At 37.2% G+C, this 12,654-nt stretch overlaps 3 protein-coding genes across 15 annotated transcripts in view; 1 reads left to right on the top strand and 2 right to left on the bottom strand.

Moving 5' to 3' along the window:
- Positions 1-3,162, bottom strand: part of Ca (RCC1 and BTB domain containing protein claret) — an 8,586-nt gene extending 5,424 nt beyond the window's left edge. For 2 of the 5 annotated variants that reach the window (XM_076434315.1, XM_076434324.1), the window contains exons 1-7: positions 2,572-3,161; positions 1,831-2,289; positions 1,331-1,758; positions 1,073-1,251; positions 608-999; positions 361-538; positions 38-249 (exon numbers count right to left, since the gene is read on the bottom strand). In XM_076434315.1, the coding sequence (XP_076290430.1) occupies positions 38-249; positions 361-538; positions 608-999; positions 1,073-1,251; positions 1,331-1,758; positions 1,831-2,255 (1,814 nt within the window). In that variant the 5' untranslated portion in view covers positions 2,256-2,289; positions 2,572-3,161. Of the gene's footprint in view, positions 1-37; positions 250-360; positions 539-607; positions 1,000-1,072; positions 1,252-1,330; positions 1,759-1,830; positions 2,290-2,571 lie in introns of all 5 variants that reach the window. The other 3 variants (XM_076434342.1, XM_076434348.1, XM_076434334.1) reach the window with 3 other exon arrangements.
- Positions 2,843-7,871, top strand: LOC143214011 (lys-63-specific deubiquitinase BRCC36). 5 transcript variants are annotated; one of them, XM_076434489.1, is made up of 7 exons: positions 5,557-5,733; positions 6,025-6,214; positions 6,314-6,518; positions 6,595-6,683; positions 6,744-6,845; positions 6,921-7,023; positions 7,100-7,871. In XM_076434489.1, exons 1-7 carry the CDS (start codon positions 5,603-5,605, stop codon positions 7,258-7,260), a joined length of 981 nt encoding a protein of 326 aa, XP_076290604.1. In that variant the 5' UTR covers positions 5,557-5,602; the 3' UTR covers positions 7,261-7,871. The 5 variants fall into 5 exon arrangements, with proteins under 5 accessions (XP_076290615.1, XP_076290626.1, XP_076290597.1 ...); XM_076434500.1 differs by lacking the exon at positions 5,557-5,733 and adding an exon at positions 2,843-3,787 and having other exon boundaries at positions 6,595-6,845; XM_076434511.1 differs by lacking the exon at positions 5,557-5,733 and adding an exon at positions 2,843-5,465 and having other exon boundaries at positions 6,595-6,845.
- Positions 7,506-12,654, bottom strand: Ksr (kinase suppressor of ras). Of its 5 annotated transcripts, XM_076434399.1 has the most exons (17): positions 12,324-12,424; positions 11,842-11,895; positions 11,642-11,782; positions 11,407-11,554; positions 11,051-11,314; positions 10,770-10,923; positions 10,517-10,695; positions 10,086-10,349; positions 9,874-10,007; positions 9,658-9,781; positions 9,326-9,534; positions 9,071-9,247; positions 8,691-8,876; positions 8,470-8,603; positions 8,247-8,384; positions 7,994-8,123; positions 7,506-7,783 (listed from the first exon to the last, which is right to left on the bottom strand). In XM_076434399.1, exons 3-17 carry the CDS (start codon positions 11,705-11,707, stop codon positions 7,631-7,633), a joined length of 2,460 nt encoding a protein of 819 aa, XP_076290514.1. In that variant the 5' UTR covers positions 11,708-11,782; positions 11,842-11,895; positions 12,324-12,424; the 3' UTR covers positions 7,506-7,630. The 5 variants fall into 5 exon arrangements, with proteins under 5 accessions (XP_076290514.1, XP_076290487.1, XP_076290477.1 ...); XM_076434372.1 differs by lacking the exon at positions 11,842-11,895 and having other exon boundaries at positions 10,770-10,803; positions 12,324-12,654; XM_076434362.1 differs by lacking the exon at positions 11,842-11,895 and having other exon boundaries at positions 12,324-12,652.

The raw sequence follows: 12,654 nt of genomic DNA, 5'->3' as shown, positions 1-12,654 counted from the left end.
CGACGTTAATACGCGTGCAAATTATTCGGAAACTTACAAAAATTCTTTATAAATAATTCTAGATTTTTGAGCTGGAATTCTGAGCGTCATTTCGATAAAAGCGAGCACGCATAAATTAGAAAGATGGATTCTTGTTGTAACAGGCAATTTACTGCTTGTCGGTGATGCTAAACAGTGCGTAAGGCAACTTAACAGGTCCGCTGTATATCCAGCGGATGCACATTTCAATATACCCTTCAATAGTCTGCACTGAAAGAAGATACATTTCGTGAATTAGTAACTCTCTCGTTCAGTACGAGAGACCTAGCTCGATCACCTCGAATAACTTCTAAATTATACGTTTCATAAAAAATTACTTACTTTCGACAATTTGTAGCAAGCTACAGCACGCGACGATTGTTTATTCGATAGAAGAATATCACCAGCTTTCTCTAGCAACCGCTGCGCATTAATACCGAATACTATTGCCAGTTTTATCGCTTTCTCCGGATCGTTGTCTTTCAGGACTAACTCCATGAAAACCGATAACACCGACTTCCTGTAAAAATGTATCCCATTATAATTTTCTATTAGAGCAACAACGTGGTACAGACACGTCGCCACCAACCTCAGAATAACTTTGTACACAGAATGATTTGTTACAATTATACAAGTATCCACATGAGGTAAATCGATCTTAATATCTTTTACACCCTTTGGTAACGTGTATTTGCCTCTAGTATCACGAGTGGTTGGTTTATTCGTATTGTCAATAGCTCTATACACAGCAAGTATCACTTCTTTACTATTCACTAAAGAAAAGTGACCAACAATGCACTCTGGATTAAATTTACAATTATCGTTTGTACGTGTTTCAGATAACCTGTTTGATATTACATACATTACACGCTGACTGGCGTCAGTGATAAAGAAAAAATGTTGCGTTAATAAAACATTTCTACAAGACTCGAATACTTTATGCACCGATAAAGGTACAGTAGAAAAATCAGGCCCGTGCACCTAAAACGAAAACAGTTTTTTGAACATTGTACTTATCTCATCGAATTACAAGCTTTTATCGATGATCCCTTACTGTTATATGATTTGTGATAGAATGGTAACACGTGTACAGCTGGCGACCGTCTCTATCAAACTGAAACATGAGAAAAGTTTCTTTCGATATCGGTTCCGGAGTCATTTGATTCTGATTTACTTCTACGGATGTGTCGATGTTGACGATTGCATTGTGATTATGTCGGTTGCCCGTGATATCTGTAAAATAAAAGGAATCGAATGAATTCGGTTCCCACTGCTTCCCAAACGAATAAACAATACAATTATAAATGTTCACCTAAAGTCTGATTTTTCGTTTCAAGTATCTTTTGCCTAAGTAAAGCAATCTTCTCCACCGACAATTGTTTGAGCCCTTGCAATCTGGATCTAGTAGTAGCAAATGATCTGGTGTCGTCATAAATTGTTTCGTTCGTGTTCAACGTATTGTAGGAGTTACTAATTTCTAAGTGATTCAAACAATTATACGTGTGTTGCTCTAAAAGCAGTCGCCACTGCTGGTTAGACTGGCTAGTTATCAAAAGAGACACGCTATCGTTGCTTTCGTCACGACATATGCGAAGACTAACGATATTTCCATTAATATGAGTAACATTTGTTTGATAACCAGTCTCAAGATTTATGAATACTATCTCTCCGTATTCAGTGCCGATAATCCCAATTTCAGCAGGTGTTGCCACATCGTGCCACCACGCTATAGCGGTAGGCCTGAACAAATGAAATCGTTAAGAGATTGAAACATATGTTACGTGGCATTATGTATTCTGTATGAACACATACTTTGAATGAGACGATTGCGAACTAATCGAAGGGAAAGATGTTATATCGTCGCTAGTCCATCTTTCGTCGGCGTCGCAGTTTTCCTCAACCAAACACAAAGCAGGAATTATGTACACGGATCCATCGATGCTCGTACAGAGCAACCATCTCCCAAAATAATCGAAACATAAGGCCGAGATTTGTTTATGAGGCCCTTGGAACCAAGGAATCCTTTTAATTATCGGATTGCATGTAGACTCTTTCTTGTAATACAAAAAGATTTCTGCATTGCAAGTTGTAAACGCTAAGAGCAATTTCTTTTCGTGTTCACAGTGAGCGCTCTGTTGTATTTCTGTTGCTTTCATCAAACATTGCAGCTTGAACAGGCTTTTATCGTTGAAACTTGTCATTGGCTGATAGCCTTCTGTTCCTACTTCTGAAATCATTATACCCGTGGCAACCGATCAATCCAAAAACTACCTGCAACGCAAGATATAAAGGTTTAATCTTGTAAACGCGTGATACATACACACACACACACACAGAAATGTTATAAATATTTTCTAGAACGTAGAAAACTGAAATTTCGAATTGACTCGGTTAAGAACGATTTGAAATACAATCTTGGCGTTCGAATCTTTCATAGAAATATGTTACAAGTTTCTATGGATTTTTAAGAACGTGCTTCGTAAATTACTCGTAATCTTCGCGGAAGGGAAATATGTAAAATTTACTTGGAGAACGATGTACGCTGTCAGTTACCTGCTCTTACGATCGCGTAACATAGCGTTTCAAATATATCGGATATTGCGTGTCGTTGCGCCTGTGTTTATATTTTTGAAAAATAATATAGTTGGTCGGAAGAAGAGAGCTTCGTCTCCGAAGAAATTCTTGTTGTGCTAAAAATAAATTATTGGAAAAGTAACCTAAGCTAAGAGTCGCATCGCGCATTCCGCTCGAACCTGCTACTCTTTTGCGTGGAACAAACGAGAAGAATCAATTATTCACCGAGCATTACATCTTTTACAATAACACTGCCGTCAAATTCCCAAACGTCAGAATATCAAGGTTAGATTACATATAATCACCGGTGCTGCCACAATAAGAGAGCTAACGTCACCAGCTTGTTGCATTCAATTTTCAAATCGCCATTATCGATTATTAAACGCCAACGATACCATTACACTGCGCTTCGACGAAGGCAAGTATTAATTATTACGTCGAGCCACTTTTTCGCCGTCCGTTTTTGTCACTTGTATGAAATTTATGAAGCAATAACATCAAATGATCATATTTTTTGTGCGTGCAAGTTTTACAGAGCGCCATCTGTCATTCGAGTTACACTCAGTTACACTGGTTCACCTTGTTCACCTGTTCACACATGGGTTACAGCGTTACAGCAGAGAGTATATATGAGCCATAGACATATAGAGCGGTCAACCAGAAGTATTGGCCTTGATGAATAATGTAGAGAATCCGTTTCGCGATAAACGGATATGATATGAGCAGAGTGGTATCAGAGAGGGTTGTATATATATGTTCATAACAGTTCATAATGGACCTGCTTACAGACGCATGCGTGCTTGAAATCGAATTTTCAAAATCCAAAAACACCGGAGCCTCATCTCCATAAGAATCCTCTATGCCAGAAATTACAAAAAAGTATTCCACAGGAATTCCATAACAAAATAACAGCCGAACATCGCTACCAGTCAGTGAGAAATATTCTGATCCGCTCAAAACGATGTTTGTAGTTTGTACTCTCAGAATATGTACAAGGAAAAGTGTCGAAGTACTAATTATTTCGAAGTACTAATTACTAAAGAAACTAATTATATTGTATATACAATCTAGTATATCTAGGCGTGCAATAAGAGAAGAAGAGGAAGGCTAATTGTAAGCTAAAGCATCGAAGGGCTGTAATAACAATACATTATCACTTGATGAAGAAACTGACACCAATCTTGAAAAGGAACCAGTAATTACAAACAATTCTATTTATGTATTTCTAGCATAAGTACAGATTATGATATGAAAAGTGAAGATATGATGAAAGATAGTTCAGTTTCATCTCCTTATACCTCTTTCATGTGTCGAACAGTAGAGATAGGATCTTATAAATATGTGAAAGAGTATTAATCTCCCGAAATGGAGTCAAATTTGATGTACCATTATTGGAAGATGGTAAAAGCTTTGTGACATTAAAAGTTAAGTTGCAAGATCTTGTAAAGGTACTAATTCATTTTGGGAAATCAATGCCAGTGCTTTTCTTTTATATGTCTACCAACACTGGTGCTATGGTTTGTGAATTGTTAGGAATGAAAGATCCCAAGGGACCATACTACGATCCTGCAGGAAAAGATCATACGCATAAACGAATAACTTTACTACCTGAAAAATTATCAGAGGAATCAAAAATTATGCTTAAACACTTATTCTCGCAGAGACAATTGCTACAAGAGTTGAGTTTGAAAGAAGCAAATGATATCCTTGTAGCATCAAGTGAAACAGTCAAGCATCTTCATTAAACAATTCTACTATTAGTAGCGGGTTACAAACAACAACTGTATACCCTCCACCTTCGATTTTGTAGTGTGCAATGAAATTATTGATGGAGAAAGGTATCAGTTACCTATACGAGTATAAAGAAATTGAATGAAATTCAATAAATTAATTTATATATCGATTGTAGCACATTATAACAAAGTTATGATTCCTATGTTTTATTTTTTTTTGTTTCAATATATAGTCTCCTAGATTGTTGCGTCTTGAACAGATTGTTGATGAATCATGCATCATCCAAAGTAGGCATCCTTGTAACAAATATACAATATAAATTACAGCTATATTAAACATTGAGGATTTCTGATTTACATTGTAAATCGCCGTACAAGATGACATCTTCAATTTCTCTTCTTGTATGTTTGATAATCTCACTTCAAATGCGAATTAATTGCACAGAACTAGTGGTCAACCAACTATTAATGACAAATGATCAACAATATCCTTCTACTGAAAACCTTTCTGCACCAAAGTTTCTAATGATGGAATTAGTAAAGTAATGAAAAATGCCAAAGCTAAACTGTTGATAAATGCGAAAGGATAGTGGTGTCCTACATGCATCCAGTGCATTGTCTCACAATAGAAGATCCTAGAACCTAGCATCGTACACAATGTTCACAATGTGTGGTGATTGTCGACACGAAAAAAAAGATATTATTTACAAGCAACTGATCTATTATACAAATGTAAATTTGGTGGACTTTCTTGAAGAATTTTGTTTTCATTGTACTGGAAAATTAGAGTTGTAGGAAATAACAACAATGCCATGGCTAAACGTACTTTTTGGTTTTCCAAGTGGTACACAGGTTTCTTTGTACCGATAACATGTAATGAATGAATAAACATACATAATTAAATAAATTACAACATACTGCAGGACGCATGCCTAGCCAGAATGGATTTTAAAAATCACATGGAAGAATTTCTATTTAATTCGGTAGTAAATAGTAACGACAATTTTTGGTCTATAGTCTATAGTATATAAATATACTATATATACATATATATATATGTAATGTAATGGATTAGTATCCGTCGATGTTTGATCGAAACAATTAGACAAAAAACAATCGCAATTCATCGATTCATGACAAGTTATTATTATTATTATATATATATTTCTAATAAAAATTATTTTATCGGCAAATAAATTTCGAATTCTTTCTTTAGAATTTTATAATCAATTGTACTTAAATTCGAATGAAATTGGAGGTTATATGCTTCCTTTATAATGCAACTTGTGGAACAAATAATAAACATTTATAATTGGAGACTTGAAATGAAAACCGGGATAAGTGCCAAAATCATAGTTTTGAAGAAAACAAAATTCGAAAACTCCTATATAGAAAACAATGTTAAAGAGTAATACGTGAAAAATGTGCTAAATATAATACATATATTTATATGTAAATATGTAAATAAATTAGTATTGTGTGTGCATTGGAGCTGGAGCTAAATAGCACATAACCCGCTTTTCAGGTTATTGGCGATAGAACTTGGAGAAAAAAATTTCTTGAATATTTTTGGCACTTATCCCGGTTTTCATTTCAAATCTTTAATTAAGAAAAATACTGTTTTATTATGGAAACGATTTTTATTGAAATATCATTGATTTGAACGTACATGAAGTTAATGTTGAATATCGTATTTCAGATTCACAGTTTTAATTACACACATTGCAAACTATATTGACAACAAAGGTATTATAATGGCTGAATCTCCACCGAAAAGAGTGGAATTTCCACTGAAAAGAGTGGAATTACACACCGATGTGTATATGGTGTGCCTGCAGCATGCTCTTTCGACAGAGAGCTTCGAAGTTATGGGTTTACTCATGGGAAATGTATGTTATGATAATTTTGTTATTTTTATATATTTTTTGAAACCACGCTTACAACATTCGACAAAATACGTATATCTGTTCGTAAACAATTTATATTAGATAGTATCTGGCGTCGCACAAATTGTTGCTGTTATTATTTTGCGACGGTTGGATAAAAAGAAAGACAGGGTAGAGATCTCCAGCGTACAGCTGATCGAAGCTGCTAATCAAGCAGAACGGTTAACGGAAGAATTACAACGCACTGTGCGCGTCCTTGGCTGGTATCACTCGCACCCACACATCACAGTTTGTCCGTCGCACGTTGGTAAATTTACCTGTTAACTGCTTGTTAAATATAAGAGACGATCGATTTTCTTCTAATAATTAAAACTATTCTCTAGATATCGCAACTCAAACAACGTATCAAACGATGGATGCCAATTTTGTGGGATTGATATTTTCAGTATTTTCAGAGAGCAAAGAATCTAAGGTAGTATTCGTAATTATGATATCTTTTAATCGTTGTGCCGATAATAATACATTTTTACAGGAGCAAGAAATCTCTTTGACCTGTTTCCAATCGCATCATGGCGTAGCGAGACAAATTCCATTGGAAATTGTGCATACCCCAATATTGGACAAGTGTTTAAAAGTAAACCTTTAAATAACACATTTAACTCTACTTGAAATTTTGTTCAGAAATAGTCAATTTTCCGTTGCTTCGCAGACAATGACAGAATTGCCAAAAATCTTGGTTCAAGAAGAAGAAGAGATGGCGGGAGAATGTACAGATAATCAAGATATTCTTGCCAGTATACACAACAATGCCGGTCAGTATGATCATTTTTTCGGATTCGGTAATTCTAGTTCGGTGACAACGGATAATAAATTTCGGTATTATTTCAGTGAGAACTCGGACGTTGATACACATAACGGACACGATTACAAAACCCTTAATATTGACGTTCCAAAAAAGAATAGCTTTAAATAAATTGCGGGTTGCTCATCTTCAAAGACAGTTGCAAGAATTACAAAAAGTGTCCACGGACGAATACCTTTCATCGTAATTAAAAAAAACAAAAGGAAGCTAATGTGTTCCTTGTTCTCTCCCGGGTGTTCCGGAATGCAAATTTCATTTTCTCCTTAATAATAAATTTATTATTTTTCATAGTATTTATTGTGCAACAACGAAACAGGATATACGTACAAACCGTACACAATTATTTAAACAATAAAACCAGAGTGATTTCTTCTTTTTTATAATTTTGACAAAATTCTCTTCGTTCACTATAAATAAGAACACGACAAAACGAACCCTTCAGTGATTATTTTTATTTTACCTTTCACGAACAAAGATCTGGCAATTAATTGCACAGCTCTATATTTACACTACGAGAACAACAGTGTATTTTTTTTTTTAATGGACTTAAATTGTATTCAAAACACGGATTCTGCAGAACGAGAAAGATGTATAGGATGAGAAGGACTACGTGCTAACCTTTTGCGAGGCAGCTTTTCCAGAGTAGTTAACAATTTTGCGAAGTCGGGTCGACTTTCTGCGCGGTATGACCAGCAATGCATTAAGATGTCCTATAAACACGATGAATAAATTTATGTTAATATATATTGTACAAATTCAACGGTAAAATCATAACAAATACATATGAAGAAAATTGTATGTACCGTGCAGCGCAGCATCGTTGTAGACATTTCCGAGTCAAGACGGATATCTCCGTGAACGTATTTGACCAGGAAATGTCTACAATGCTGCTCTTACTTCTATATTTAATATAATTATACCTTTACATCACGGGAGGCTTGTAAATTAGCTAAAGTTTGCTTCATCCCTTTGCCGACTTGCCAGATGATCGCTTCGGGAGGCTGTCCTTTAAAGGGCCACTCTCCGCATAAAAGCTCATACCATACAGTCCTGTTATGGAATATTTCTATTATTTTTATATTAAGCTTACAAGTAGCGTTTATATCGTTTTAATTGTTTCGTTCAAAATAACTTTGGCGAATAAACATATATCCTAGAACTTGTTGCACTGACCCAAATGCATAAACGTCAGAAGCTTCCGTAAAGGGTAACTCTTCCTGATCCCGGTTTTGTTGCGGTCTTAGTCGTCGAACAATTTCAGGAGCTAAATAACATAACCATCCAGGTGGTATACTCAATGCATTCCCTTTTCTGCATACAAAAAGAACGAGTCAACTGCGGAATTAAAACTACGGTCCGATAGTAGAAAGATACATCGTTAAATTATACTAATCACCTGTTTCCATAACAAAGCTTTGTTACACTAAACAATCCGAAATCCGTTATTACAACTTTCCCGTTTTCTAAAAATATGTTTTTGCTCTTGAGATCTTTGTGAATTATGCCACGAGCATGAAGATATCCCATTCCCTGGATAATCATAAAGAAACAATCAATTTTCCATAGGAACACTGATTCCTCTAAGAAATTTGTTTAGCATTTCAAATATAATTATACCTGAGAAATCTGTTGAGCGATGATAGTGGTTTTATTCATATTAAACTTATCTTTACGCAGATGAATATGAGTGTAAAGAGTCATGCCTTTGCTCATACTAGTCACTATCGCCAAGCGAGGAGGCTTCATGCAAGCTCCCATAAATAAAACCAGATTTTCATGTCTAGTTTTTCGGAATGTAGCCACCTTAAAATTTCAACAAACATTGTCGCGTTGATACAAGCGTTAGAATAAGCTATTCGAGAGAGAGAGAGAGAGAGAGAGAGAGAGAGAGAGAGAGAGAGAGAGAGAAACATATTTTCTCGAGTGGCAAGAAAATATCTCCGCGACATAATTTAATTAATAAAAACGATCGAACGATAAAAAAAAATATGTTGTACCTCCAACTTGAATGCTTCCAATGTTTTATCATCGTCTAAATAATAGTCCATGTTCAGGACTTTAATTGCAACATTACCATGCCAATAGCCTCTGTACACGCTACCAAATCTTCCAGTACCTATAGGTTCGCCAATTTTCAACTCATCGTAAGGAATGTCCCATTCTCGCATCGACAACTGTAACAACAAACGTTCATGCTACTACGATACACAGTGAACTATAAATTATATTGAGTTCCATCAAAAGGTACGTACACTATTCTGTCGTGGCCAACGACTGTCACCTGGTTCTCCATCGGAGACTTGAGAATCTTGGGAATCAACTCTAACGGGTGTTCGTTCGGAATCTGTGCTGACGCTACCAGATCCGGACACGCTCACTGTTCTTTCGCTATCGCTCGATACAGTTGTGCCTTCGATTCGATGGGTCTCTAACGTGACACCTTTGTCATTGAGCAGAACGTCTGAAAATAAGCTCTGATGAGTTTCCAATCGACGACTACGCGATACAAGTTGTTAGTAGAAATCGATATTTTGAACAACTTCGATATAGTAGTTAGAATATAGTGTAGGAAAACTATAGTTACCTGGAAAATGGAACTGTGGTTTGGCAGGTGCCTGTGGAGTTTGGCTAGTATTGGCAGGTAGCAAAGCTGGACTAGAAGGCGTTGAGCTGTTACAGCTCGAGGTATTTGAACTAGAATCCGCGCCCTGAAAAATAATTAGAATAAATAATTAGAAAATATTGTATATACCAAAACTTTTTGATCACCCGAAATTAAAACAAGTAATATTCCACACACCGGAAAAGTGATTTTCACAGAAGAATGTGGATGGGATCGTTTTCGATCCTTTCGAGAGCTCAATAAATTTGAGTTGTGGTGATTGGGAGACGTAATACCAGGCTTACTTAATATCGGAGAAACATTTACCATAGCTGAAAATATTGGTCATAATTAATGTTGTTGGGTAAGTTGGTATTTTATTCGATGGTGTAATTTGTAATGAATATTACCATCGCCTTGTACAGATCTTTTAAACTCGTTGAAGAGTTCCTGAGGTAGGCCACAAGAAGGTGGTACTTTGGATTCGCAATCTCGATGACACTTATATTTACACTCTGTGCATTTCAAACCAGTGTCCATGAATATCTGCTTGTCGCAATAATCGCACGTCATTCTCATTTTAAACGTTTTGGTAAAGCGGTGAGCAATTATATGCCCCATTCCCCGGGTTACAGTCGGAGTACGCGGTGACTTTGGCACTTGGAGACTTGTTACTGCGACACGTTAAGATATTGGCAACATTATCGACACCGATCGTTTACGAGAAAATCGCTTACTTATATTTGACAAAGTAGTAATTACAGAGTACGATAATATGTAGCTATTATATGATAATATTTCGATGAAAAGTTAACCATATACATATGCTATTTGTATTCACCTGTTCCCTTAAAACTGTTGTCTTCGTTTTCCGCGTTAGAGTACGGTGGTGACTTAATCGGGCTATTGCTATTCAGCAACAGATTTTCCCCTGTAATGTCTGCGTTACTGCTGCAAGATCCTGTCTCTGTCGGTAGACGATTTCTTCTTCCCACAGAGCCGACATGATCGTTTCCACAACTGCAAAAAGTATAGAAAAATACTTGATACGCATCTGAAAGAACGTACAAGAGAATTATTAGAAGTCCATGTACCTTGAAGCTGTATCTCCATTTTCAAGACGGTTTGCTAATTGCGATTCATGAGATTTTGACTTAGTCAATGGAAATACTTCTGGTTGTGATATTGTATTCTGTAAACCTATTTGATGTTTCTTACAGGGAGGGGGAGTTGTTGGAAATTTAATTCCTGTTGTTAAAAAAAAATGCAAATAAAAACATATCGATGTTTCATAATACAGAAGAAGGATACAGCTTTGTATTCTACGCAATACAAAGGACATTGGAGAAAAACAGATACTCTTCGTATTACTCACCGCGTCCTGACCTTTGTAAAAGAGGGGTAGAAGGCGGACTAGTTGACGATAAAGATGTAACGGAAGAAGCTTGCGCTAATATATCACTGTTAAGATTATTGTTGTTATTATGATATGGAATGCTGTCTTCCGAGGGAATAGAACCTCTGGCTGCACGGGACCGGCATAGCCTAGGGGATGCTCCGGTACGCAAATGGTGATTATCCCAAGAATCCCAATATAAAGTCATATCGCTATTATCCATATCTCCCTTTAAGAGAACGTCTAAAAACAAAAATACAACATTGTACGACGATGTCTGCGACATCGGAGGAATAGTTTGTATCCTCGTGGAAATGAATCAAAGAAAATCATACCCATATACCGACGAAGATTGTGCAATGCCCTACAGAGTCTACGTAATTCTTCCTTGTGCCTAACATTATTTTCCCCCAACATGCTACCTAACTCGTGTTCGGACTTCTCTTTGAGAGCTTCCAACGAGTTAGCTTTAGAACAAACCATCTGTAATCAGTACGTATCGTGTGAACATACATTTTGATTTGGTAACGGGATCTTTCAAAAAAACCACTTTTCGAGACATCATCATACCTTTATAGACTCTTGCGTAAGTCCCACTACGCGCAACCATTGTTGCAAAGATGGATACTGTCTCATCTGCGCAGGCAACGATTCTACAGCCAGTTTGGCTTTGGTTACTAGTTGTTTCGAATATAATTTAATAAGCTTCCCCTGAAACACGGTTGAAATCGTGATAACAATAAAAATCAAGTTTGGCGAATAATAATTACATGCGACAGGACGACATAGCGAGAATGAGAATGGTTGGCAGACTAGTTGTTTCGCTGGAATAATAAATTGATTTAACAATTGAATTGTTGCATGGTAATCCGACGATAAACACCGTGCGAGGAGGGGTTCCAACGATCAAAAAGAAAAACCAACAACGTAGAAATACATTCCCGTGTTAGCGTGCATCCACACAAAAGAGCGATGTCGAAGTAGTATCGTCGCGGCGAATAAAGAGCGCAGCGAATAATATTGACGAGCTTGACCGATCGGAAATATCGAAATCATCGAACACGGAAGCCTCCGACACGCGTAAAGAGGATACGCGCAGCGAGTCGATAAGGAAATGCATTTGCAACTTGTTGACAATCGGACAAGGTAGCGTTTGACGAGGTCAAGGCGACCGCGGACGAAACGTAACGGATAGAACGGATAGAAAATCGGGAAGGGACCCGAACGCGTTTATTCGGTTTCGCGACGGTACCTCGAGCGTGCGAATTTCTTGTTGGGTGAGTTCCGCGCTGGTCGAACATTGTGTCCTCAAGCCTTCCAGTCGATCGGCGGAGATGTCAATCATGGATTGAACGACATCCAAGGCTCGACAGATCTCCTGTTCCGCATCCTCGTTGTCCGCCATCCCGTGCCACGATGACGGCCGCCTGTATCCTTATCCGCAAGCCCGACTCCTATTTCACAGGCATAATTACGCGAGCGTGGGGCCCCTGTCGGTTGCGGCTGTATCACTGGCTCTCCGTGTAACCAAACCACTTATCAACATTGACAACCATCTTGGCCGCCTATCGGTGACGTCAATC

This window comes from Lasioglossum baleicum, chromosome 1 (assembly GCF_051020765.1).
Source record: "Lasioglossum baleicum chromosome 1, iyLasBale1, whole genome shotgun sequence".
Classification (NCBI taxonomy): domain Eukaryota; kingdom Metazoa; phylum Arthropoda; class Insecta; order Hymenoptera; family Halictidae; genus Lasioglossum; species Lasioglossum baleicum.
Note: the sequence above shows the minus strand (reverse complement) of the source record. Positions and strands in the feature narration are given on the sequence as shown.

Bases quoted from the DNA above. Each gene is read 5' to 3' on its own strand.
- LOC143214011 (XM_076434482.1), top strand. From the start codon at position 5,603: ATGCAACTTGTGGAACAAATAATAAACATTTATAATTGGAGACTTGAA. The intron at 6,215-6,313 runs GTATGTTATGAT...AATTTATATTAG, and splicing joins TGGGTTTACTCATGGGAAAT to ATAGTATCTGGCGTCGCACA. The intron at 6,846-6,920 runs GTAAACCTTTAA...GTTGCTTCGCAG, and splicing joins TATTGGACAAGTGTTTAAAA to ACAATGACAGAATTGCCAAA.
- Ksr (XM_076434362.1), bottom strand. From the start codon at position 12,476: ATGGCGGACAACGAGGATGCGGAACAGGAGATCTGTCGAGCCTTGGAT. The intron at 9,535-9,657 runs GTAACTATAGTT...GCTTATTTTCAG, and splicing joins ACCACAGTTCCATTTTCCAG to ACGTTCTGCTCAATGACAAA. The intron at 8,877-9,070 runs GTACAACATATT...TGAAATTTTAAG, and splicing joins TGGAAGCATTCAAGTTGGAG to GTGGCTACATTCCGAAAAAC.